General features: G+C 38.9%; 1 protein-coding gene and 1 non-coding gene across 13 annotated transcripts; both read left to right on the top strand.

The window, feature by feature from the left end:
* The first annotated feature begins 12,458 nt into the window (after positions 1-12,458).
* LOC112706747 (uncharacterized) lies at positions 12,459-27,452 on the top strand. 12 transcript variants are annotated; one of them, XR_011864713.1, is made up of 11 exons: positions 12,459-12,686; positions 13,956-14,307; positions 14,429-14,696; positions 14,807-14,903; positions 15,032-15,159; positions 15,289-15,373; positions 15,465-15,597; positions 16,058-16,167; positions 16,255-16,359; positions 26,855-26,920; positions 26,987-27,452. XR_011864713.1 is itself a non-coding variant. In XM_025758196.3 (10 exons), exons 2-10 carry the CDS (start codon positions 14,152-14,154, stop codon positions 27,182-27,184), a joined length of 1,314 nt encoding a protein of 437 aa, XP_025613981.1. In that variant the 5' UTR covers positions 12,459-12,686; positions 13,956-14,151; the 3' UTR covers positions 27,185-27,452. The 12 variants fall into 12 exon arrangements, 9 of the variants coding, with proteins under 9 accessions (XP_025613981.1, XP_025613979.1, XP_025613984.1 ...); XR_011864714.1 differs by having other exon boundaries at positions 26,975-27,452; XR_011864715.1 differs by having other exon boundaries at positions 12,521-12,686; positions 13,884-14,307.
* LOC112708517 (small nucleolar RNA R71) lies at positions 22,649-22,756 on the top strand. The gene has a single exon (XR_003156371.1). It is a non-coding gene; the product is annotated as a small nucleolar RNA R71 (small nucleolar RNA).
* Positions 27,453-27,974: the final 522 nt, after the last annotated feature.

Genomic DNA, 27,974 nt, shown 5'->3' with positions numbered 1-27,974 from the left:
TGGATGACATTTCCGTTCAAAACCATCTTAATTTCTTAGTTCAGGGGAGTGTTCGGGCGGCTAGAGTATGCACAAAACTTCTTGATATTTTGGAGAAGACTCCCCTTAACTCTTTGGGTTCTACCCAAAATGTTGAGGACCTAGATGGGAGGATCTTCCTTTATCATGAGGAGGAGAAAAGGCTAAAGGGGGAAGTCGCCGAGTTGAGGGAGGAGAAGACTCGACTCCAGGAGAGGGAGAAGAAGCTGATGGGCCAGTGTGCCATGGCGGAGGGCCTTAAGGAGAAGGCGAAGCAGAATTATGTCAGGCTCTTTGGGGAGAACCTTGACTTGAAGAAGGAGTTGGCAGGATGTCGGGAGGCTTTCCAGGACTTGGAGGATTCGGTGGCTGAAGGTTCGGAGGAGACTTGGAGGGTCTTTAAGGAGCAGGTCGGAGTTATCACCCCCGACTTGGACCTTTCTCCTCTTGACCCTGACAAGATTGTAGTGGATGGGGCCATCGTTTCTCCTTCCCGACCTGAGATTGACTCCAACCTGAAGACTCGGGGGCAGAGGATAGTAGAGTCTCCTCCTCGTGAGGGGTGAAAAGATGAGGACCTCCCAAGTTCTTCTGGGGTTCCCGCTCAAGATCCTGAACATTCTGCTCCGTCCTCCCCTGTTGCTACTCCGATTTCTCTCCCTGCCACTGATCCGACTTCTGGCGACTCTTAACTTTTCTTAATTGATTTGAGCTATTTGGGGCTCGGCTTGTGGGCTCCCTTTGAACAACTTATCTTTTTCTTGTTTATGTGGTGGTTGCTCCTGACATTTCCTAGGCCTTTTATGGCCGCTAACAAAAAATGCTTTTAATTGTTGTCCCCCTTTTTTGGATAAGGGGTTTTAAGACTAATTGGTGCGCGCATGCTTTCTGCAATTTTTCCTTCGCTAGGTTTTTCATAAAAACCCTTTTGATCTTTTTTCTTTTGGAAGAAAAACTGTTTATCTGGGAAGGCTTTGTTTTGTCTAAGTTGTTTTTGGATTTTCCAAAGACAGCTTCTGCCTTTGTTGATAGTTTTTCTTTTTATCTCTTTTTGGCATTCCTTGTGAATTCAAATTTTCCTATTTGGATTGTTCATAACTTAGGCTATTTTCGCGATGCATTTCGATTCTTCTCGGTTTTTCTGACTTGTTAGTCGTTACATTTCCGAGTTACATGATCTACTTTTATAGCATCTTTACACCGTCTTGTATCTCATCGTTTTATCCTGCCGACCACGTAGGTCGGGCATGAGATTTTTACGTTTTGTCGAGCTTAAGTCGGTGCGTTTCGTAGATAAACGATAATAACTTAAAAGGAATTTATAAAGAGATGTAGAAAAAAGATCTTTATTTATTCACGAAGGTACTTTTTGCTACTAAGAGGTTGAAAATTGTTGCCCTTTAGCCTCCACTTTGATGCCTCGTCAAAACCACCTTTCGGAAAATCCTTCTTTTTGGGAAAAAACCATGAGGTCGGGAAAAAGAGTACATCTGGGAGTGGAGTTAACTATAGTACCTTTTCGTATTACAAGCATGCCACGATCTAGGTAGTTCGGTGCTGTTCAAGTCGATCATCTTGTAGTAGCCTTTTCCTAGGACCTCATTAATTTTGTATGGCCCTTTCCAGCTCGCAGCAAACTTTCCATTCCCAGACTTGTTAACTCCAATGTCATTTCTGATCAAGACCAAGTTGTCCGGGGCGAAGCTCCTTCAAATGATTTTTTATTGTATCTGTTTGTCATCCTTTGCTTCAGCGCTACTTCTCTTATCTGGGCTTGTTCTTCGACTTCAGGGAGTAGTTCGAGTTCTTCTTTGTGCCCCTGTACATTGCCAACCTCGTCGTAGAAGCTTACCCTCAGACTTTGCTCATTGATTTCAACTGGTATTATGGCTTCTACGCCATAAGCAAGTCGGAAAGGTGTTTCTCCTGTGGCGGACTGAGGTGTGGTCCGATAAGCCCATAGTACTTGAGGAAGCTCTTCAGCCCATGCTCCCTTTGCATCTTGCAACCTTTTCTTCAACCATGCCAGTATAACTTTGTTGGCTACCTCGGCTTGTCCATTCGCTTGTGGGTATTCTACCGAGGTGAACTGATGCTTGATCTTTATACTGGCTACCAGGTTTCTGAAGGTAGAGTCAGTGAACTGAGTGCCGTTATCAGTGGTGATGGAGTGGGGTACCACATACCTTGTGATGATGTTCTTGTAGAGAAATTTTCGACTTCTCTGGGCGGTGATGGTGGCCAATGATTCTGCTTCAATCCACTTCGTGAAGTAGTCTACTTCCACTATTAGATATTTTACTTGTACAAGCGCTTGGGAAAAGGGTCCCAACAGTTCCAATCTCCGTTTTGCAAAAGGCCATGGAGAAGTTATGCTGATGAGCTCCTCGGGAAGAGCGACGTGGAAGTTTGCATGCATTTGGCATGGCTGACACTTCTTCACGAACTCGGTGGCATCTTTCTGCAAAGTCGGCCAGTAGAACCCGGCTCGGATGACTTTCCTTACCAGGGAGCTTGCTCCGAGATGATTCCCACAGATACCATTGTGGACCTCCTTGAGCACATCCGTTGTCTTTAAAGTCGGGACACACTTCAGTAATGGTGTTGATATCCCCTTTTATAGAGGATATTTTTCACCAAAGTGTAGTTTTATGCTTCCCTCCGGATTTTCTTGGCCTATTTTTCCTTTTTGGGTAGGATATCAAATTTTATATATTCGATTAGTTGGTTCATCCACCCGAGGTCCAATCCGGAGACTTCAATGACATCTTGCTTAGCCTTTGCTTTTGCAACAGAGGGCTCTTGGAGAGTTTCTTGGATCAGGCTTCTATTGTTCCCCCTATTTTGGTACTTGCTAGCTTGGAGAGGGTGTCTGCTCTGTTGTTGAGATTCTGAGTTATGTGTTTGACTTCGGTTTCTGTAAAACACCTGAGATACTCCAAGGTTTTGTCCAAGTACCTCTTCATATTGGGATTTTTAGCCTGATACTCTCCATTTATTTGTGAAGTCCCACCTAAGAGTCGCTAAACACGACTACTTTCGTTGCGCCGACTTCTTTGGCCAGTTTTAATCCTGCAATCAAGGCTTCATATTCTGCCTGATTGTTAGAAGCTGGGAATTCAAATTTGAGGGAGACTTCTATTTGGAGTAAAGTATTATTTTTGTCCCCAACGTTTGGGGTAAATCTCAAAATTGTCCCTAACGTTTCAATCGTCCTATTTACGTCCCTAACATTTTAAAATTGACTCAATGTTGTCCTGCCGTTAGGGATCCGTTAATAAAATTAACGGCGGGACAAAATTGAGACGATTTTGAAACGTTAGGGACGTAAATATGACTAAAACATTAGGGACAAAAACGATACATAGAAATAAATTTTAATTTTATTCTTCAATAATATCAATTTTTTATTATACATAGTATTCAATTATTTTTAATCATATTTACACTTAATCACCTTATTTTCATTCTAAATAAATTAATTTTTTTTATAATTTTATGCTTAAAGTAATATAATTTTTTTATAAATAAATAAATTTTATACTTTCATTCTAAATAAATAATGTAATTTTACTTTTATTACTTAATCACATTACTTATATTTTTTTTTTTATAGTTTTACACTTTCATTCTAATCACATTACATTATTTATTTAGAATAAAAGTGTAAAATTTATTTATTTATAAAAAATACATTACTTTAAGTGTAAAATTAAAAAAATAAATTTATTTAGAATGAAAATAAGGTGATTAAGTGTAAATATGATTAAAAATAATTGAATACTATGTACAGTAACAAATTGATATTATTGAAGAATAAAATTAAAATTTATTTCTATGTCTCATTTTTGTCCCCAACGTTTTAGTCCTATTTACATCCCTAACGTTTCAAAATCGTCTCAATTTTGTCCCGCCGTTAATTTTATTAACGGATCACTAACGGCAGGACAACATTAAGTCAATTTTAAAATGTTAGGGACGTAAATAGGACGATTGAAATGTTAGGGACAATTTTGAGATTTACCCCAAACGTTGGGGACAAAAACAATACTTTACTCCTTCTATTTGTGTTCCCTTTTGGTTGACTAGTATTATGCCTACACTGCTTTTGATTTTATTTGAGGACCCATCTACATATAGTTCCCATGCCGTGGAAGCTTCCTCTTGATCTCTTATGTATTCTGCCACGAAGTCGGTGAGGAATTGGGCTTTGATTGCCATCCGAGTTTCGTACTTAAGGTTGAACTCGAATAGCTCTACAGCCTATTGAACCATTTTACCCGCAACATCCATTTTCTGGAGAATTTGCTTCATGGCTGGTTTGTTCGAACTTTTATTGTGTGAGTTTGAAAGTAAGGTCGTAGTCTTCGAGAGAATACTATTAAGGCATATGCAAATTTCTCCAGTTTTTGATACCTTAATTCAGGGCCTTGTAGAACTTTGCTGGTGAAGTATATGGGATGCTGCCCGACCTCGTCTTTCCGTATTAGAGCTGATGCTACAACTTTGTCTGCTACGGACAAATACAGGACGAGTTCTTCCCAACTGCAGGTCGGGTCAGCATGGGAAGTTGGCTTAAAAACCTTTTGAACTCCTGGAATGCTTCTTCACACTCAGGAGTTCATTCGAACTAGCATTATTTTCTTAGTAGGGAGAAGAGTGGTAGGGATCTTAATGCTGATCCTGCCAAGAACCTGCAGAGGGCGACATGTCAGCCATTCAGCTGCTAGACCTCCCTTAAGCAAGTCAGACTTTTCATTTCTAGGACTACTTTACACTTGTCGGGATTGGCTTCAATCCCCCTTTATGTTAGCATAAATTCCAAAAACTTTCCGGTCTCAACCGTGAAGGTGCACTTTGCGGGATTCAATCTCATCTCATGCGTCCTTATAGTGGCGAAAGCTTGCGAGAGGTCAGCCAAGAGGTCGGTCTCCTCCTTGGTTTTTACTAGCATGTCGTCCACGTAGACTTCCATTAGATTCCCAAGGTGAGGAGCAAACACTTTGTTCATCAGCCTTTGATATATGGCCCCAGCATTTTTCAGCCAAAAGGGCATGACCACATAGCAATAATTTGCCTTAGACGTGATGAATGATGTTTTTTCTGATTCGGCTTGTACATCGGAATTTGGTTATATCCCGAGTATGCATCCATGAATGAAAATTATTGATTTCCCAAGCTAGAGTCTACTAAGGAATCAATGTTTGGTAGGGGATATAGGTCTTTGAGACACGCCTTATTTAGATCAGTATAATCGATGTACATCCTCCACTTGCCGTTTTGCTTTTTGACTAGTACCACGTTTGCCAGCCATGCCAGATACTTTACCTCTTTGATGAAACCGGCTTCTAGGAGGACGTGCACTTGCTCTTCCACCACTTGGGCTCTTTCAAGTCTGAGCTTCCGTCTTCTTTGCTGAACAGGTCGCGATCCGGGTACACCGACAGTTTATGTGACATGAGCTCGGGATCTGTCCCGGGCATGTCAGAGGCTTTCCAGGCGAAGAGGTCGGAATTCTCTTGTACAAGCCTTATAAGCTTCTACTTCAATCCTTCGTTCAGGTTAGCTCCTATGTTAGTTTTTTTCCATCCTCTTTCCCGACCTGCACCTCTTCAGTCTTTCCCCCGGGTTGTGGTTGTAATTCTTCCTTAGGTCGGACTCCTCCTAGCTCGATGGTGTGCACCTCCTTGCCCTTTTCCCTTAGGTTTAGGCTTTCATTGTAGTATTTTCTTACCAACTTCTGGTCTCCCCTAATGATTGCTATTCCCTCTGGTGTTGGGAATTTCATGCAAAGGTGGGGGTGGACACCACTGCTCCGAGCCAATTTAGGGTAGTTCTGCCTATTAGGGCATTGTAGGATGAACCCACATCGACGACTATGAAGTCGATACTCAAAGTTTTGGATTTTGCCCCTTTTTAAAAAGTTGTATGTAGGGGTATGAAGCCTAGTGGTTTTATTGGTGTATCCCCCAGCCCATATAGGGTGTCAGGGTAAGCTCTTAACTCCTTTTCATCAAATCCCAACTTATTGAACGCCGGTTAGAATAGAATGTCGGCTGAGCTTCCCTGATCTACCAGGGTTCTGTGAAGGTGGGCATTGGCAAGGATCATTGTTATCACGACTGGATCATCATGTCTAAGGATGATGCCTTGCAGGGGTGGCAAGCGGGGAAGCCCGCCCCGCCCCGCCTAGTGAGGCGGTCCCAGAATCCCAGCCCGCCCCGCCTAACGGCGGGCTGGCGGGCCGGCAGACCAAGCCCGCCAAATATCTTTTTTTTTTTTACTTTTAACTATTAAATAATATATATAAAGACATAAAAAAAATATCTTTTATTTTTTACTTTTAACTATTATAATTTCTAAAAGTATAAACAAATTATAATTTTTATATTCACAAACATTAAAGTCTTTGTAATTATAAATATCTAATAAACATAATTATAAACTAAGTTTTCATCCAAAACATAATTATAAATATTGTTCCCAAAGCAAAATAAACATAATCCAAAACATAATTATAAATATTGTCTCTAAAACAAAATAAACATAATCCAAAACACTCAATTTTCATCTTCATTCTCTTGTAAGTTGGGTTGGGAGAAGTTGGATTTTGGTAAAAAAATTGTAAAAATACCCCCTTGCTAAAAAATACTAAGCTCGGCGGGGAAGCCCGCCCCGCCCCGCCAAAGCCCGCAGTTTAAGCGGTGCGGGTTAAGCGGACTTTTGCTATTTGGCGGTCCCAATTTTTCAGCCCAGCCCGCCTTTTTTGGCGGGTTACGCGAGCCGGCCCGGCGGGTTTAGGCCCGTTTGCCACCCCTAATATTGCCTTGTACATCTTCTTTAGTAAAGGAGATGGTTGGGAGGTCGGGAGCTTTACTTCTGACCTGGTAGACTTCTTTCAAGTGCCTCTTGCGATATGACTTTGTGAGGCCGCCTCCCCCAAATCCTCCCGAGATCATGTGTATATGTCTTTCCGGGGTCTATGGCGGTGGATCTCTTCGGTCCACGTCATCTCGCTTTCTTTTGCCATGATGGTCCGACCTTTCCATGAGATATCTATCCAGCGACCTTCCCTGGCAAGCTTTTCTATCACATTTTTAAGGTCGTAACAATCATTTGTTGAGTGACCATATAGCTTATGGTACTTACAGTAGTCGCCATGACTCCTTCCCTTTTTATTTTTGATGGGCCTAGGGGAGGTAGTCTTTCAATATGACAAATTTTCCCGTAGACATCAACTAGGGAAACTCGTAGAAGAGTATAGGAGTGATATCTCCTAGGCCTCTAAAGGCCGACCTCCTCTTTTTTCTTGGGCTCTCTCTCTTTTTCTTTTGATGAGTGAGAGTGTCCAGGTGGCCAACTTGGTTCTCAAAGTCTGACATTTTCCTCCATGTTGATGTACTTCTCAGCTCTCTCCTGTACATCACTTAGGGAGGTCATGTGCCTTTTCGAGATGGACTGGGAGAAGGGACCTTCTCAAAGTCCATTTACTAAGCTCATAATCACTGCCTCCGTGGGCAGGTCTTGAATCTCCAAGCACTCTTTATTGAACCTCTTCATATAGTCCCTCAAAGGTTCTTCGACCTCCTATTTTACTCCCAGGGGGCTCGGTGCGTGCTTTACTTTGTCCTTCTGGATGGAGAATCACATCAGAAAATTTCGCGAGAGGTCGTCGAAGCTGGTGACCGACCTCGGGAGAAGACTATCGAACCACTTCATCGCTGCTTTTGTCAAGATTGTCGGAAAAGCCTTGTAGCGAGTGGCATAAGAGGCGTCGGCCATATACATCCAACTTTTAAAGTTGGTTAAATGATGCTTTGGATCAGTGGTTCCATCGTAGAGGTCCATATCAGGACTTTTAAAATTTCTTGAAACTTTTGCCCTCATTATGTCCTCGCTGAATGGGTCTTCTCCTCCCAAGGGAGAATCTTCTCGGTCGCTGTGGGAGCTTCGACTTTTAAGAGCAGATTCCAGCCTTAAGAGCTTTTCTTCTAACTCTTTTCATCGCTCAATCTCGTTCCTCAAGTTTCTCTCTACCTCTCGCTGTCATTTCGACTCTTGTTCCAACTGTTCCAGGCGCCCTTGGTGGCCGTGGAGCAATCCCATGAAATCAGCTGTGCGGGGTTGTCCCTCCTTTCCTGATTCGTGCCCTTCAGAGGAATTTGCCTTCGGGTATCTCAACCCAGAAGTGCCTTCCCTGTGCCGGTTGGTCACCCCTTAGTGGGTGACGATATCCCTGTCGTTATTTTCAACGTCCTGATTCTCTTGTTCAGAATCGGACGCTGTGTGGCCATCTTCGTGTGATTCGTCAGCCATTATTGGTTGATCTCTCGGGTCCCCGACAACAGCACCAATGTTACGATGGGTAACCGGAGATTAACGGGATGGACTTGTTAGGTTGGTCCAATCGCCTGAAGGAGGAGGTCTCCGACTGGGTTAGTATTAGGGAACTGCCGTCCGACTTGTGGGTGTGAAGGAATGGGGGTGGTACCTGCAAAGACACTCCGATGCCTAAGTCAGTAAGGGGTTAAGCAGGTTTTGAGAGTATTAAAACTTAGAGATACCTGAGGGGTGTCAATGTATTCATAGTGGTGAACCAATAACCACTGTTGGAGTAGTTCCATCTTTTAAGGAGAGTAACCGTCCATTTATCTTAGAGAAGTGGAGATATGACTCTTGGAAGTGGGTTGAGAGATTTTAGGGACAGTTATTTATTTGAATAAGGGTTATCTGCCAGCTAATCTTCGATCCCGACTTCCTTGAAGTGGAGTGTCTGTCAAACACGACCTCTTTTGAGGAGGTCGGTAAGTAGCGAAGGCCAATCTTTAGATTGGGTCTTTTTGGGCTCATTTGGACTTGGGTCTTAATTTTGGGCAATGGTATGAACAATTATCATCATCATAATCATCATCTTTATCGTTATTGTCTTCTTCTAGTACGTATCATCGTTATCGTTATCTTAAAATTCGAATTTATATAATGGACAATTTTCGGTTCATTTAGTAGTATACAATGGTTTTGTTTTGAGTTAATTTTCGGTTCATTCGAGAGGCAAGTGTTTCTGAATTCGAATTTATATAATGGACAATTTTCATTTCATATGATATTATTCAATGGTTTCGTTTTGATAACATTTTTGATTCATTCGAGACGTTGATGTTTCTGAATTTGAATTTATATAATGGACCATTTTCGGTTTATTTGATATTATACAATGATTTTGTTTTGATAATGTTTTCGGTTCATTTGATCACCATAGAGGATTAGAATCAATAAAAATGTTAGTAAAATATTGATGTTGTTGGTGAGGACGATAATGATGATAGAAAAGGAAGGAGGAGATAAAAAAAATTTAACTAAAAAAGAAACAGGAAAAGGAGGAGGAGATAGATGTGGTGGTATGGTAGTAGTGACCATGACAATAATAAAAAAAAATGAGAAAAAGGAGAAAAAAAGTAGGAGGAGAAGAAAAAAAAAGAAGATGATAAATTTCGAAGGGTAAACTAAATGACTGGAAATGAATTTGAATGTAAAATTGAGAAACTTCACTAACTTATATAACATGATTTGGTTCATATATAATAAATTAATTATTAATATGTATGTGAACGTTATACGAATATACAAAAATGCTAGGCCTATGATGACATGGGAGTTTAATGAGGTTATCCTATAACAATCCTTTAAAAGAAGGTTTATTCAGTACTGAACTTTCCACGCGTCAACTCCTAGGCTCATTCAAATTTTAGCTGTGTGCCTTATTACACAAACATCCCTGCTGCATCTCATTTTCTTGTCATATTTTTTTCAACTTGCTGTTCATTATACACACCAGTATATATTGTCTGACTTGCTATCACACATATACATCGAGACAAACAATGTTCTGACATATCCATTATAATTTACGTGTGGTCATTTCAACTTCAAAAATCTGTGAGTCTTTATCATATTATAATATATGATATGATATGATATGATATATGATATGATAATGTATGATGTTATTTAATGATAAAATCTATATATTTATTTTTTTCCTTTTTTAGATATCAGGTGTACTTTATATAATAGATATAATAAAGTGGAATTAGAATTAGATTAGATACTATATTATATAATATTATAGGTAATAGGAAATTTATTACATATATTATATGATTATATGATATGATATGATAGTCATAATAATAATATAATAATAATAATAACATTAGGCTTCTCAAGAGTTAGTAGGTAATTAGGCTTTTCAAGCTTCTAATTAAAAGTTCCATTTATGCCGGTGTGTGCAATGAGAATTATGTAAAAAGAATAATAAAAATAACAAGTTATCAGTGCTTTAAGATACAGCGTCATTAGTTAATAATATTAGTTACTATTCATTTATATAAAGCATGGCCATGTAACTTTTCATTGTAGCATCAGCATCAGTACAATTCATCATGATATATATAGCATCGAACCATATCTGAGAAGAAGCTATAAGTAGCTACATATACAACATAATAGAGATCAGAGATCACTTCTAAAATATGACTCGAAAGGGCTTTGTTTCTGGATTAAGGGCCTTACAATAAGGTTTTCTTCTTCGGTCTTCCTTCTTCAGGTAATTATTAACATTGATGATAACATAACCTTTGTTTTTCCGGACATTTCTTAAATTCTTTTGAGCAAATTTATATTCATTGGTTTTTTTTAATTCATAAACTCTTCTTTTATTGTGGTGACAATCAATCAATTATGCAAATTTAATTTGTTGACCATGCCATATGTTGAGTTTCAGGCAACATGGATAGCCTTAACTCTTACTATCAAGGAAGATACTTTTATATGGAGGTCAACCCCGATTTAGTATGTAGCTAACTCACTAAATATACAAAATATTCATTTTTTGTATCAACCTTAATTTGATTAGCGTTATATTATATCATACATTTAATGTTTGATACCTTCTATTTTTGAAGGAGATGGGTGAAATTCCTTCGACATTCTATAGGAGATTTAAAGATGCACTACCAAAGTTGATGACATTTTATGATTCTGCTGGCAATGAAGTTGATGTGGTCATTGAGAAATGCCATCGAACTGCTATAATTATTATCGGCTACAATAACCTTGCTGCGATTTATGGCCTCAAAGATGGGGTTGGTTGAGTGTCTGTTACGTTGGCCGAGACAGATTTCTCATTGTTGAAGTGAAGGACCACAACATGCGGACCAAAGAGCTGTGCTACCCACCGTTAAAGCTAAGTGTGGACATCAAACCATCAATACCTCTTCCAGGAATCATAGAACTATCTGAAGATGAGCCTAATGCAACTCCGCCGCTTGAAACTACTGAACCTGTCCAAGTTTCACAAATAGTGTATCAACAACCTGATGAAGATGTGAATAATTCCAAGTGGGATGATGCCACTGACCAACTCCAACATCTCCCAGAATCTGTGTTCAATCTGTTGACCTGCATTGACCCTCCCACATTTTATGGTCTTGAACCTTACGTTAATCAGCTGGAACCCAGTGTCAATAACGAGGATCAACACGACCAACTGGATCCAATAGGACCAATAATTTCACTTCATCCATTCCGGGCGTCTCCTTTTTTAGATGTCCCACAGACAAAAAAAAAATTCTGTTGTGGCCGAGGAAACAGGTGATAATTGTAACATTAGTATTGAGGTTGTTTCAACTGAGAATGCAGGGTTTCCAAATGGTCAGAGTCCTCCACCCCTGAGTCCTAACATTGGCCTTTCCCCACCGCATTCTCCAATCATGCAAGACTTTTATTCGGTTGTGAGGGTGATATCTGAGTACCAGTCAAAACACTATTCTATGGTAAGTCTCTGCAATTCATAAATATTATCATTCTTCATATTGAATGAAGTTAATTTCCTTGCATCTAAGTATCTAATAGCCCACCATTTTATGTCACTTTCATTTGGTAGCTACTTCCGTCTACTTTCTCTTCGCTTGCGTTTCCTTCGAGGCCTGATTTCGTTCGCGTTAGAGAGTTACACAAGCCACCAATCATCATGAAGCTTCGATGGAGGAGCCTCAGGTCATCAGAAGCCTTTCTTACCAGGGGTTGGAGAAAATTTTCAGTCGACCATGGCCTAAAATGTGGAAGTGTAGTTCATTTCTGCGTTCCTATTAATGATGAAACTACTATAATTGTTTCTATATTACGTATCTAAGATGTTTAATTGGTAATGGTTTTTATTTTAGCAATGCCTCTAGAGTATGATGCAGTATTGGAGTGTCTCAACCATGTGTAATATGGTATTAATGTCATTAGTTGTACTAAGTTCCATCTATCTGTAACTTAAATGAATTAGAATGTTTTTGGTTCGACTTATCATTAGTTTATGTTTGAAGCCAATTGAGACACGGGCCTATTTACAACAATTATTATATTAATATAATATAATCGAGAACTGGACTGGGCCACTATGGAAGCAACGCCATCGTTTTATGTTTATATAAGAAAAAACCAAAAAGCAATCACATTCGTTAGTCCCATGTTCCCCCAGCCCCTTTCTCTTTTTCCCTTCCAAATGGAATCAAAACCCTAGCTAGCCTTCATGACCACCACCGCCGTTTTGGTCCCCATCGTATGTGCGTTTAACCCCATTCAGTTTTATGCTTTCCCCGTATTTCTCCGTTACACAGGTACTCAATTTTTCTTGGTTTTTTTATACTCTGTTCACAAATTCTTCAATGAGTATCGCATGTTTTGTGTTCTTATTGAATTATCTTTTTGGTTATTATTTATTAATTGATGGTAGGCAAATTTAGATTGTGAATGCTCTGCTATATTTTCTGTACTATTTTTGTCATTATTGATTTATTGTTATTATTATTATTATTATTATTATTATTATTATTATTATGGAAGTAGTGATGCGGTTCGATCACCGCCAATACTGCTATTATGTTATATAGATTAAATTATTAAATTATTAATTTATTATATATATGTACATGTAAATGTACACAGATGTAGAGGTATGTAGCTACTATTACTATATTATTAACGGATAACTACTAAAGATAATAATAATTAATATTTAATTATTATATTATATATTACATATTATAGATTTAATTATTTTATTGGTCTATATAATTTTGTAAAATTTTTAATTAGGTCTTTATACTTTTTTCTTTTTAGTTATGTTTTTACATCAATTTTTTTTCCATCTAAGTCCTTCTTGGTAGTCATTGACTTAAATTTATAGTGATTCAACTTAAAAAAATTGGTGCAGGGACATAAATAAAAAAAATTGTTGACACCCAATTAAAAAAAATTGGTATAAAGACTCAATTAAAAGGAAAAAAAGTACAGAAAGCTAACATAAAAATTTTGCGAAACTGTAAAGATCAATAGAATAATTAAACCTATATTATATTACACGATATTACTATATGTATAATTACAATATAAATACTTGACTGTAACTACTAATATTGTATAGATTTAGATTAGCTTAGCTCAATTATATATAATGTACAATATTACAAAAATAAATACAGTTATAATAATAATTAAAATTCTAATAATTATGTCTATAATTACAAATGAGTTAATTTACTGCAACAACAGAAATTATGTAGCTTTTGATATTAGATATAGATTTAGATTTACATTAGAATAGTTATATATACTATATATACAATATATACAATATACATGCTATGTATTTAGTATATTTGTTTATTTGTTTATAGCAATGACGATCAGGTATATATCTTACTGCAACTATTGATTTTGTGTTCATAATTTGTTAAATTAATAGTAAATAACACTATTTATAATTACCTCAACTCTGAACCATGTCATGTCTCCAATATGTTTTGGGCTATCAGAATGGTGTTCTGAAAATGTAATTGAGGAGATTGTACTGTTGTTTATGGCCTCATGTACTGTCGTAAATGTAGTTACTTTCTACAAGATGGCTACTTTGCGTGTACATGACCAATCACCATGTCACTAGCATCTACAACATCAGGCACCTCCCACCACCACCATGGGCTACGTGTTACTATAAATTCATCACCCATATGAATACTCCAGCATTGCTCCAGTGAGAGTTCAAGTAACAACTCTTTACAGCTCCACATATATTGGTTACAAATGGCAAGCACGTACAACAACCTCAAGGATATTGAGGCATCTTCAGACCACTTAATATTGAGGATTAAAGTGAGAGTCGTGAAAATATGGTCATTGTCTCCTGCTGAGCAAAAATACGTGAAGCCAACTTTAGAGTTGGTGGTCATGGATTACGTGGTGAGCTAACAACTACAATCTAGCACTTGATTTAACAAACTTTACTGATCAGTTTGTTATGCATATCATTTTTTTTCATGTATGAGTTTGATACCAATTTAATACCAAGCTTTGTTTCCAGGGGGATCGAATCCAGTGCACTATTAGGAATGCTCAGAGGAGGCTCTTTGAAGATGAGTTATCAGAGGGAAAAATCTATATTGTATGTAACTTCTCAACTTCCTTGAATGACCAGAAATACAAGGCCACTAATCATGCATGTAGGATATACTTCAAGAGGGATACTCAACTTCAGATGGTCCATGATCCATCCTTTTCGGAGAATGTGTTTCGTTTTGTTCCTAATGATCTAATATTGAACCACACAAATGCTCAGTCGCATCTTATAGGTATGACGAAAATCATTCCCAACCTTCCAATTAGCTTATTCAAACATGAAACATATATTCATTTATGTCTATTAATTAGTGAGTATCCGTTATATATTATTTTATTTCAGATGTTATTGGTCTACTTACTGGCAAGGGTGACATAATTGAATTTACTAAGAATGGCAAGAAGTGCAGCTACATTGTTCTCGAGCTTGATGACATGCAGTTAGTGTTATATATTTTCTTAGTAAAATAGTTACTCACATCATTACCCACGCACTAAATGCATCTCATGTGGGAGTTGTTTTATTCATGTGTGTTTCACGTTTCTTCCCTTCGTACTTTTATAACAGGGGAAAAGGCAAGATTAGGTGTACACTTTGGGAGGATTTTGCAACTATGTTGGTCAAGCACATTGAAGAGCAACCAACATCAGAGTACATCATCATTGTACAGTTCGCTAAGTTCAACCTCTTTAAAGGTTTGCAATTATATCGCTCTTATTAGTGTACGACATTTGCACTTCATGTAATTGCTTTGGAAACTAGACAATGAGCATGCTTTGATTCCGTCATTGTGTAGTTATTTCTATATACCTTAATTGGCACAGGTGCAATGGGCATATCAAATACCAATCATAATTCAATTCTCTACATCAATGCGGACTTCCAAGAGGTTAAGGATTTTCGCAAGAGGTAATAAATCTAACCCTGTCGTCTGAATCAAATTGACACTCATACACTAGAACAGATTAATGAAATTCATGTACAATGTCAAAAATTTAAGCGTCGTCATGGCGGGGGTTCCACGTGCAAACCAACTATCCCAAATTGCTGCGGAGCCAGCGTACTCTATGGAGGACGATCTCATCAACGTCTCCATTTATAAACCCATTTCTGAACTCAAGGCATCCATTGAGGTCTGTGATGAAGTTTTATTGACTAAGCAACGTAATCTCTTTGCGTCAAAATATAATTTACTATTTGCTCCTTCAATTTGTTAAAACTTAATTTATTTTAACGGGAAGTATATCTAAAATGGATGACGTCTTCACTTATTTAAAATAAAATATTAATTCACAAACTTTCATAATAAAGACTTCATTAATTAATTATTTTGTCATTACTGTTTCGACTCAAAATAATATATAAGTGCATCGTATAATTTCATAATTTAAGTTTAAGTCATAAGAGTAAAAGTTTCACTAAAAAACTTGCCTGAGAAAGAAAAAAAAACCACAATAACGTAACAAATTTCCCCTGATAAACTACTACGCTCTTTATTTTGTGAATCCAACTATGCGATGAGTTTGAATGTTGTTTATTCTTAAGAATGGTAGCTTCGTGACAATTGCAACTGTAATTGCAATTGACCCCTAGAACGGTTGGTGGTACAAAAGTTGTAAACATTGCTTTCATTCACTAAAGGAGGCTGAGGATTCTTACTATTGTGCCAAGTGTGCCGCCTATCCAACGACTCACACACCCAGGTATACAAGTCAACCCTTTGTTCAAGCTCTTATTCAGCAACTTCATGCAGTATCCATGTATCTTTCGTAACGCCTTTTCCTTTGTAGGTTGCTGATGATACCGATACGGCTTCATTCCTTCTTTATGACAAGGAAGCGGCCAAATATCTTGGAATCTCTGCCTCTGACCTCAGGCTTGCACAACTAACTAGGGTAATGTTTAAAATATGCATGGTGCGTGAAATTGTGAACAATACGTTTCACAACTCTCATAATCCCGGTCATGAACCCCAAAAACTTGGTGTTCAATACCATGGCATTACACAACTTCGCACAACTAACCAGCAAGTGCACTGGGTCGTCTAAGTAATAAACCTTACGCGAGTAAGGGTCGATCCCACGGAAATTGTTAGTATGAAGCAAGCTATGGTCATCTTGTAAATCTTAGTCAGGCAAACTCAAATGGATATGGTGATGAACGCATAAAAACATAAAAGATAAAGATAGAAATACTTATGTAATTCATTGGTAGGAACTTCAGATAAGCGCATGAAGATGCCTTCCCTTCCGTCTCTCTGCTTTCCTACTGTCTTCATCCAATCCTTCTTACTCCTTTCCATGGCAAGTTTATGTAGGGTTTCACCGTTGTCAGTGGCTACCTCCCATCCTCTCAGTGAAAATGTTCCTATGCTCTGTCACAGCATGGCTAATCATCTGTCGGTTCTCGGTCAGGCCGGAATAGAATCCAGCGATTCTTTTGCGTCTGTCACTAACGCCCCGCCTGCTAGGAGTTTGAAGCACGTCACAGTCATTCAATCATTGAATCCTACTCAGAATACCACAGACAATGTTAGACCTTCCGGATTTTCTTGAATGCCGCCATCAGTTCTAGCCTATACCACGAAGACTCTGATCTCACGGAATGGTTGGCTCGGTTGTCAGGCGAGCACTCGGTTGTCAGGCGATCAACCATGCATCGTGCAATCAAGAATCCAAGAGATATTCACCCAATCGAAGGTAGAACGGAGGTGGTTGTCAGTCACACGTTCATAGGTGAGAATGATGATGAGTGTCACGGATCATCACATTCATCAAGTTGAAGAACAAGTGATATCTTAGAACAAGAACAAGCGGAATTGAATGGAAGAACAATAGTAATTGCATTAATACTCGAGTTACAGCAGAGCTCCACACCTTAATCTATGGTGTGTAGAAACTCCACCGTTGAAAATACATAAGAACAAGAGTGATCATTGGCCTCGGCCCCAGAGAGGGAACCAGAAGAACCAAGATGAAAATACAATAGTATAATGTCCTACTTATAGAAAACTAGTAGCCTAGGGTGTACAGAGATGAGTAAATGACATAAAAATCCACTTCCGGGCCCACTTGGTGTGTGCTTGGGCTGAGCATTGAAGCATTTTCGTGTAGAGACTCCTCTTGGAGTTAAACGCCAGCTTTTATGCCAGTTTGGGCGTTTAACTCCTATTTTGGTGCCAGTTTCGGCGTTTAACGCTGGAATTCCTGAGGGTGACTTTGAACGCCGGTTTGGGCCATCAAATCTTGGGCAAAGTATGGACTATCATATATTGCTGGAAAGCCCAGGATGTCTACTTTCCAACGCCGTTGAGAGCGCGCCAATTAGGCTTCTGTAGCTCCAGAAAATCCACTTCGAGTGCAGGGAGGTCAGAATCCAACAGTATCTACAGTCCTTTTTAGTCTCTGAATCAGATTTTTTGCTCAGGTCCCTCAATTTCAGCCAGAAAATACCTGAAATCACAGAAAAACACACAAACTCATAGTAAAGCCCAGAAAAGTGAATCTTAACTAAAAACTAATAAAAATATACTAAAAACCAACTAGATCATACCAAAAACATACTAAAAACAATGCCAAAAAGCGTACAAATTATCCGCTCATCACAACACCAAACTTAAATTGTTGCTTGTCCTCAAGCAACCGAGAATCAAATAAGATAAAAAGAAGAGAATATGCAATGAATTCCAAAAACATCTATGAAGATCAGTATTAATTAGATGAGCGGGGCTTTTAGCTTTTTGCCTCTGAATAGTTTTGGCATCTCACTCTATCCTTTGAAATTCAGAATGATTGGCTTTTTTAGGAACTCAGAATCCAGTTAGTGTCATTGATTCTCCTAGTTAAGTATGATGATTCTTGAACACAGCTACTTATTGAGTCTTGGCCGTGGCCCAAAGCACTCTGTCTTCCAGTATTACCACCGGATACATACATGCCACAGACACATAATTGGGTGAACCTTTTCAGATTGTGACTCAGTTTTGCTAGAGTCCCCAATTAGAGGTGTCCAGGGTTCTTAAGCACACTCTTTCTGCCTTGGATCACAACTTTATTTTTTCTTTTTCTTTCTTTCTTCTCTTTTTTTTCGTTTTTTTTTTTTTGAATATTCATTGCTTTTTCTTGCTTCAAGAATCATTTTAATGATTTTTCAGATCCTCAGTAACATGTCTCCTTTTTCATCATTCTTTCAAGAGCTAATATTCATGAACCACAAATTCAAGAAACATATGCACTGTTTAAGCATACATTCAGAAAACAAAAATATTGCCACCACATCAAAATAATTAAACTGTTATAAAATTCAAAATTCATGCAATTCTTTTCTTTTTCAATTAAGCACATTTTTATTCAAGAAAGGTGATGGATTCATAGGACATTCATAGCTTTAAGACATAGACACTAAGACATTAATGATCACAAGACACAAACATGGATAGACATAAGCACAAAAAAATTCGAAAAACAGAAGAATAAAGAACAAGAAAATCAAGAAACGGGTCCACCTTAGTGATGGCGGCTATTTCTTCCTCTTGAAGATCCTATAGAGTGCTTGAGCTCCTCAATGTCTTTTCCTTGTCTTTGTTGCTCATCCCTCATGATTCTTTGATCTTCTCTAATTTCATGGAGGATGATGGAGTGTTCTTGGTGCTCCACCCTCAGTTGTCCCATGTTGGAATTCAATTCTCCTAGGGAGGTGTTTAGTTGCTCCCAATAGTTTTGTGGAGGAAAGTGCATCCCTTGAGGAATCTCAGGGATCTCATGATGAGTGGGGTCTCTTGTGTGCTCCATCCTCTTCTTAGTGATGGGCTTGTCCTCATCAATGGGGGTGTCTCCCTCTATGTCAATTCCAACTGAATAACAGAGGTGACAAATGAGGTGAGGAAAGGCTAACCTTGCCAAGGTAGAGGACTTGTCCGCCACCTTATAGAGTTCTTGGGCTATAACCTCATGAACTTCTATTTCTTCTCTAATCATGATGTTATGGATCATGATAGCCCGGTCTATGGTAACTTCGGACCGGTTGCTAGTGGGAATGATTGAGCGTTGTATAAACTCCAACCATCCTCTAGCCACGGGTTTGAGGTCATGCCTTCTCAATTGAACCGGCTTCCCTCTTGAATCTCTCTTCCATTGGGCGCCCTCTTCACATATAACTGTGAGGACTTGGTCCAACCTTTGATCAAAGTTGACCCTTCTAGTGTAAGGATGTTCATCTCCTTGCATCATGGGCAAATTGAATGCCACCCTTACACTTTCCGACTGAAATCCAAGTATTTCCCCCGAACCATAGTAAGATAATTCTTTGGATCCGGGTTCACACTTTGATCATGGTTCTTGGTGATCCATGCATTGGCATAGAACTCTTGAACCATCAAGATTCCGACTTGTTGAATGGGGTTAGTAAGAACTTCCCAACCTCTTCTTCAGATCTCATGTTGGATCTCCGGATATTCACTCTTTTTGAGTGAAAAAGGGACCTCGGGGATCACCTTCTTCAAGGCCACAACTTCATAGAAGTGGTCTTGATGCACCCTTGAGATGAATCTTTCCATCTCCCATGACTCGGAGGTGGAAGCTTTTGCCTTCCCTTTCCTCTTTCTAGAGGTTTCTCCGGCCTTGGATGCCATAAATGGTTATGGAAAAACAAAAAGCAATGCTTTTACCACACCAAACTTAAAATGTTTGCTCGTCCTCGAGCAAAAGAAGAAAGAAGAGAGTAGAAGAAGAAGAAAGGAGGAGAAAGGGAATGGCTTTGTGTTCGGCCAAAGGGGAGAGAAATGGTGTTTAAGTTGTGTGAAAATGAAGGAGTGAAGGAGGGTTTATATAGGAGAGGGGAAGGGTAGGGTTCGGCCATTTGAGGGTGGGTTTGAGTGGGAAAGTGGTTTGAATTTGAATGGTGAGGTAGGTGGGGTTTTATGAAGGATGGATGTGAGTGGTGAAGAGAAAGAAGGGATTTGATAGGTGAGGGGTTTTTGGGGAAGAGGTGTTGAGGTGATTGGTGAATGGGTGAAGAGGAGAGAGAGTGGTAGGGTAGGTGGGGATCCTGTGGGGTCCACAGATCTTGAGGTGTCAAGGAAAAGTCATCCCTGCACCAAATGGCAAGCAAAATCTCGTTTTGTGCCAATTCTGGCGTTAAACGCCGGGCTGGTGCCCATTTCTGGCGTTTAACGCCAGCTTCTTGCCCTTTTCTAGCGTTTAACGCCAGTCTGGTGCCCCTTTCTGGCGTTAAACGCCCAGAATGGTGCCAGACTGGGCGTTAAACGCCCACCTGCTAACCTCACTGGCGTTTAAACGCCAGTAGGTGCGTCCTCCAGGGTGTGCTGTTTTTCTTCCTGTTTTTCATTCTGTTTTTGCTTTTTTCATTGATTTTGTGATTTCTTATGATCATCAACCTACAAAAAAGATAAAATAACAAAAGAAAATAGAGAAAATATAACATTGGGTTGCCTCCCAACAAGCGCTTCTTTAATGTCAGTAGCTTGACAGAGGGCTCTCATGGAGCCTCAGAAATGCTCAGAGCCATGTTGGAACCTCCCAACACCAAACTTAGAGTTTGAATGTGGGGGTTCAACACCAAACTTAGAGTTTGGTTGTGGCCTCCCAACACCAAACTTAGAGTTTGACTGTGGGGGCTCTGTTTTTGAGAGAGCTCTTCATGCTTCCTCTCCATGATGATAGAGGGATATCCTTGGGCCTTAAACACCAAGGATTCTTCATTCACTTGAATGATCAACTCTCCTCTATTAACATCAATCACAGCCTTTGCTGTGGCTAGGAAGGGTCTGCCAAGGATGATGGATTCATCCATGCACTTCCCAGTCTCTAGGACTATAAAATCAGTAGGGATGTAATGGTCTTCAACTTTAACCAGAACATCCTCTACAAGTCCATGGGCTTGTTTTCTTGAGTTGTCTGCCATCTCTAGTGAGATTTTTGCAGCTTGTACCTCAGAGATCCCTAACTTCTCCATTACAGAGAGAGGCATGAGGTTTACACTTGACCCTAAGTCACACAAGGCCTTCTTGAAGGTTATGGTGCCTATGGTACAAGGTATTGAAAACTTCCCAGGATCCTGTCTCTTTTGAGGCAGTTTCTGCCTAGACAAGTCATCCAGTTCTTTGGTGAGCAAAAGGGGTTCATCCTCCCAGGTCTCATTTCCAAATAACTTGTCATTTAGCTTCATGATTGCTCCAAGGTATTTAGCAACTTGCTTTTCAGTGACATACTCATCCTCTTCAGAGGAAGAATACTCATCAGAGCTCATGAATGGCAGAAGTAAGTCCAATGGAATCTCTATGGTTTCAGTTTGAGCCTCAGATTCCCATGGTTCCTCATTGGGGAACTCATTGGAGGCCAGTGGACGCCCAGTGAGGCCTTCCTCAGTGGCGTTCACTGCCTCTTCCTCCTCTCCAAATTCGGCCATGTTGATGGCCTTGCACTCTCCTTTTGGATTTTCTTCTGTATTGCTTGGGAGTGTACTAGGAGGGAGTTCAGTAATTTTCTTACTCAGCTGACCCACTTGTGCCTCCAAATTTCTAATGGAGGACCTTGTTTCAGTCATGAAACTTTGAGTGGTTTTGATCAGATCAGAGACCATGGTTGCTAAGTCAGAGGTATTCTGCTTAGAACTCTCTGTCTGTTGCTGAGAAGATGATGGAAAAGGCTTGCTATTGCTAAACCTGTTTCTTCCACCATTGTTATTGTTGAAACCTTGTTGGGATCTCTGTTGATCCTTCCATGAAAAATTTGGATGATTTTTCCATGAAGGATTATAGGTGTTTCCATAGGGTTCTCCCATGTAATTCACCTCTTCCATTGAAGGGTTCTCAGGATCATAGGCTTCTTCCTCAGATGAAGCTTCCTTAGTACTGCTTGGTGCATTTTGCATTCCAGACAGACTTTGAGAAATTATATTGACTTGTTGAGTCAATATTTTGTTCTGAGCCAATATGGCATTCAGAGTGTCAATCTCAAGAACTCCTTTCTTCTGACTAGTCCCATTGTTCACAGGATTCATTTCAGAAGTGTACATGAATTGGTTATTTGCAACCATTTCAATCAGCTCTTGAGCTTCTGTAGGCGTCTTCTTCAAGTGAAGAGATCCTCCAGCAGAGCTATCCAAAGACATCTTGGATAATTCAGAGAGACCCTCATAGAAAATACCTATGATGCTCCATTCAGAAAGCATATCAGAAGGACACTTTCTGATTAATTGTTTGTATCTTTCCCAAGCTTCATAGAGGGATTCTCCTTCCTTCTGTCTGAAGGTTTGGACTTTCACTCTAAGCTTACTCAATTTTTGAGGTGGAAAGAACTTTGCCAAGAAGGCATTGACTAGCTTTTCCCAAGAGTCCAGGCTTTCTTTAGGTTGTGAGTCCAACCATGTTCTAGCTCTGTCTCTTACAGCAAAAGGGAATAACATAAGTCTGTAGACCTCAGGGTCAACCCCATTAGTCTTGACAGTGTCACAGATTTGCAAGAATTCAGCTAAAAACTGATGAGGATCTTCCAATGGAAGTCCATGGAACTTGCAATTCTGTTGCATTAGAGAAACTAATTGAGGCTTAAGCTCAAAGTTGTTTGCTCCAATGGCAGGGATAGAGATGCTTCTCCCATAGAAATCGGGAGTAGGTGCAGTAAAGTCACCCAGCACCTTCCTTGCATTGTTGACATTGTTGTTGTTTTCGGTTGCCATAGGTTCTTCTTCTTTGAAGAATTCGGTCAGGTCCTCTAAAGAGAGTTGTGCTTTGGCTTCTCTTAGCTTTCTCTTCAAGGTCCTTTCAGGTTCAGGGTCAGCCTCAACAAGAATGCTTTTGTCTTTGCTCCTGCTCATAAAAAAGAGAAGAGAACAAGAAAATGTGGAATCCTCTATGTCACAGTATAGAGATTCCTTTAGGTGTCAGAGGAAAAGAAAAGTAGAAGACAGAAGTAGAAAATTCGAACTTATCAAAGAAGATGGAGTTCGAATTTTGCATTAAGGGATAGTGTTAGTCCATAAATAGAAAGATGTGAGAAGAAGGGAAGTAATTTTCGAAAATTAAGTAAAAGATTTTGAAAACATTTTTGAAAACACTACTTGATTTTCGAAAATGAAAGTGGGAAAGAGATTAAGTGATTTTTGAAAAAGATTTTGAAATTAGAAATCAAAAAGATTTGATTGAAAACTATTTTGAAAAAGATGTGGTTAAGAAGATATGATTGGTTTTAAAAAAAATTGTGATTGAGAAGATATGATTTGAAAAACATTTTAAAAAGATTTGATTTTGAAAATTAAAAACTTGACTAACAAGAAAAGATATGATTCAAACATTAAACCTTTCTCAACAGAAAAGGCAACACACTTGAAATGTTGAATCAAATCATTAATTGATAGTAAGTATCTTTGAAAATGGAAAGAAATTGATTTTGAAAAAGATTTGATTGAAAAATTGATTTGAAAAAGATTTGATTTTGAAAAACTTTGAAAACTTGAAAAAAAATCTGATTTGAAAACAAAATCTTCCCCCTTTAGCCAACCTGGTGTTAAACGCCCAGAATGGTACACATTCTGGCGTTTAACGCCCAAAACTATACCCTTTTGGGCGTTAAACGCCCAACCAGGTACCCTGGCTGGCGTTTAAACGCCAGTCTGTCCTTCTTCACTGGGCGTTTTGAACGCCCAGCTTTTTCTGTGCAATTCCTCTGCTGAATGTTCTGAATCTTCAATTCTCTGTATGATTGACTTGAGAAGACACAAAGTAAAAATATTTTTGGATTTTTAATAATAAGGATAAATCAAAATGCAAGAAGAATCAAATAACAATGCATGCAAGACACCAAACTTAGCAGTTTGTATACCACTGACACTAACAAAATGAGAATGCATATGAGACACACAAAACACTCAAGTCAATTGAATTCAAAGATCAAAGCACGAAAATCATCAAGAATTACTTGAAGATCCTTAAGACACATGAATGTAATTGACACCAAACTTAAGATGAGACACTAGACTCAAACAAGAAATTTTTTGGATTTTATGATTTTTGTAAATTTTTTTTGTGCTTTTTCGAAAATTAAGTGGAAAAAGATATCAAAATTCTTAATGAGAATTCCAGGAATCATGCAATGTTAGTCTAAAGCTTCAGTCTAAAGGAATTAGACATGGTCAGCCAAGCTTCAGCAGAACATTGCATTCAAGAGCTAAATTGATGAAGATCAATCAGCTTTGGTGATGATAAGAACATCACCATGAAACACTAGAATTCATCTTCAAGAATTTCGAAAAAAATAAATACCTAATCTAAACAACAAGATGAACCGTCAGTTGTCCAAACTGAACAATCCCCGGCAACGGCGCCAAAAACTTGGTGCGCGAAATTGTGAACAATACTTTTCACAACTCTCATAATCCCCGGTCATGAACCCCAAAAACTTGGTGTTCAATACCATGGCATTACACAACTTCGCACAACTAACCAGCAAGTGCACTGGGTCATCCAAGTAATAAACCTTACGCGAGTAAGGGTCGATCCCACGGAGATTGTTAGTATGAAGCAAGCTATGGTCATCTTGTAAATCTTAGTCAGGCAAACTCAAATGGATATGGTGATGAACGCATAAAAACATAAAAGATAAAGATAGAGATACTTATGTAATTCATTGGTAGGAACTTCAGATAAGCGCATGAAGTTGCCTTCCCTTCCGTCTCTCTGCTTTCCTACTGTCTTCATCCAATCCTTCTTACTCCTTTCCATGGCAAGCTTATGTAGGGTTTCACCGTTGTCAGTGGCTACCTCCCATCCTCTCAGTGAAAATGTTCCTATGCTCTGTCACAGCATGGCTAATCATCTGTCGGTTCTCGGTCAGGCCGGAATAGAATCCAGCGATTCTTTTGCGTCTGTCACTAACGCCCCGCCTGCTAGGAGTTTGAAGCACGTCACAGTCATTCAATCATTGAATCCTACTCAGAATACCACAGACAATGTTAGACCTTCCGGATTCTCTTGAATTCCGCCATCAGTTCTAGCCTATACCACGAAGACTCTGATCTCACGGAATGGTTGGCTCGGTTGTCAGGCGAGCACTCGGTTGTCAGGCGATCAACCATGCATCGTGCAATCAGGAATCCAAGAGATATTCACCCAATCGAAGGTAGAACGGAGGTGGTTGTCAGTCACACGTTCATAGGTGAGAATGATGATGAGTGTCACGGATCATCACATTCATCAAGTTGAAGAACAAGTGATATCTTAGAACAAGAACAAGCGGAATTGAATGGAAGAACAATAGTAATTGCATTAATACTCGAGGTACAGCAGAGCTCCACACCTTAATCTATGGTGTGTAGAAACTCCACCGTTGAAAATACATAAGAACAAGAGTGATCATTGGCCTCGGCCCCAGAGAGGGAACCAGAAGAACCAAGATGAAAATACAATAGTATAATGTCCTACTTATAGAAAACTAGTAGCCTAGGGTGTACAGAGATGAGTAAATGACATAAAAATCCACTTCCGGGCCCACTTGGTGTGTGCTTGGGCTGAGCATTGAAGCATTTTCGTGTAGAGACTCCTCTTGGAGTTAAACGCCAGCTTTTATGCCAGTTTGGGCGTTTAACTCCCATTTTGGTGCCAGTTCCGGCGTTTAACGCTGGAATTCCTGAGGGTGACTTTGAACGCCGGTTTGGGCCATCAAATCTTGGGCAAAGTATGGACTATCATATATTGCTGGAAAGCCCAGGATGTCTACTTTCCAACGCCGTTGAGAGCGCGCCAATTGGGCTTCTGTAGCTCCAAAAAATCCACTTCGAGTGCAGGGAGGTCAGAATCCAACAGCATCTACAGTCCTTTTTAGTCTCTGAATCAGATTTTTTGCTCAGGTCCCTCAATTTCAGCCAGAAAATACTTGAAATCACAGAAAAACACACAAACTCATAGTAAAGCCCAGAAAAGTGAATTTTAACTAAAAACTAATAAAAATATACTAAAAATCAACTAGATCATACCAAAAACATACTAAAAACAATGCCAAAAAGCGTACAAATTATCCGCTCATCAATGCATACAGAGTTATGTATATGTAAAGACATGCTATTCCTTTTACAAATATTGTTACACAATTCTTTAATTAACCTACAAACCAAAATCAGGGTGGAGTAAATGAGGAATACCCAATAGAGCTCAATTCCTTTAGGGGTAAGAAATTCCTTTTCAAGGTTTCTGTCAAGATGGAAGATCTAAATTCTTTCCAGCCTTGCAAGGTCATTGTGATGAAGATGACTGATGAGATATCGCTTATAACAAAATTTTTAGGAAAGCATGATATATACCAGGTGAATTATTTGATGACTTATTTGATTATGGTAAACCTTTGTGATATTCCTATTTATACGTCTGACTTGGTGCAGCAAAACCTTGCACTGGAACACTCAGAACTATTGACCCTGCAAACTGCTTCCACCGACACGCCAAAGGTAACTATCAAACGGTGAAAATCGTTAAGTTGAGCATTAAGTAGTGATATTTAGTTAAAAATGCAGGGCACGGGTTCTCCTTCTGTTGTGGCTTTGGTGGACAACTCTAATGATGCTTTCTCAATCCCCAAGAGAAACATTATTAGTGGTGGATGCTCTAAGCGACTCATTGATCTTTATCCAGACTCTGCTAATGGATCATCATCGAAGTGTAGAAAGCTCGAAGATGGCATTCCCGGAGTTGATAAAGTCTACCAAGATTAGTCTGGATAGATTCTCAAGCAAAATATATGGTGGACGAATGATCAAGCTCAAGTACCATAGTATATTTCCCAGTATCAATGTTGCATATAATCATGGTTTCGTGTTGTGTCCTTTAGTGAAGTGATGATGTTGGTTTTTTTTCCCTTTAGCTATGTCATCCAATAATGCATGGTCTAATGCTACCAAACCATGCGATTCATTGTGTGCATGTAATGCTTATTATGTATGTCGAGCAAAAGCAATATCTATGATATGCGCTTGCTTTTTATGTTTGGTTCCTTTTGTCCAATCGTAGTGTGTTTGTTTAATAATTGCATCCTACTATCTAAATTTAAATTAGTATCTAACTTAATACTTATGATAGATAATCTGGATAATGATTCACTGCCTAGAAGATGTGCCCAAGCATTTTTTAATCATTTTCAGATCCATCAATAAAGATGTTACTTTTTTTATCATTTTATAATATACATTCCTTATGCGGTTGTCTTTAGAATTGTATAGTTTATTCCTTTATACCAATTAGCGTAACAGTCAATATAGCATGTATATGAGACAAACTTTCTGCCTGTCAACAAATGAACTAGCACTCTAGAAGGGAGACCTAAGGACAGGATATGAGCTCTTATATACCTATATATACACTTTTTCATTTTCAAATTTTTTATTTCTAAATCAACATAAAAGCTATCATTTATTGTTTACTAACATTACACATATTTACTTTTCTTACGACTGGCTTCAGGGCATGATGTGTGGCACCTCCTTTATTTGATTTATTTGGTTATTT

This window comes from Arachis hypogaea, chromosome 8 (genome assembly GCF_003086295.3).
Source record: "Arachis hypogaea cultivar Tifrunner chromosome 8, arahy.Tifrunner.gnm2.J5K5, whole genome shotgun sequence".
In the NCBI taxonomy this organism is placed as follows: domain Eukaryota; kingdom Viridiplantae; phylum Streptophyta; class Magnoliopsida; order Fabales; family Fabaceae; genus Arachis; species Arachis hypogaea.
This window is presented reverse-complemented; position numbering and strand designations above follow the sequence as displayed.

What these genes read in the sequence shown, in the direction of transcription:
- LOC112706747 (XM_025758194.3), top strand. Translation starts at nt 14,152, where the DNA reads ATGGCAAGCACGTACAACAACCTCAAGGATATTGAGGCATCTTCAGAC. An exon ending in TGGTGGTCATGGATTACGTG is followed by an intron (nt 14,308 to 14,428) that starts GTGAGCTAACAA and finishes CTTTGTTTCCAG; the next exon opens with GGGGATCGAATCCAGTGCAC. An exon ending in TGCTCAGTCGCATCTTATAG is followed by an intron (nt 14,697 to 14,806) that starts GTATGACGAAAA and finishes ATTTTATTTCAG; the next exon opens with ATGTTATTGGTCTACTTACT.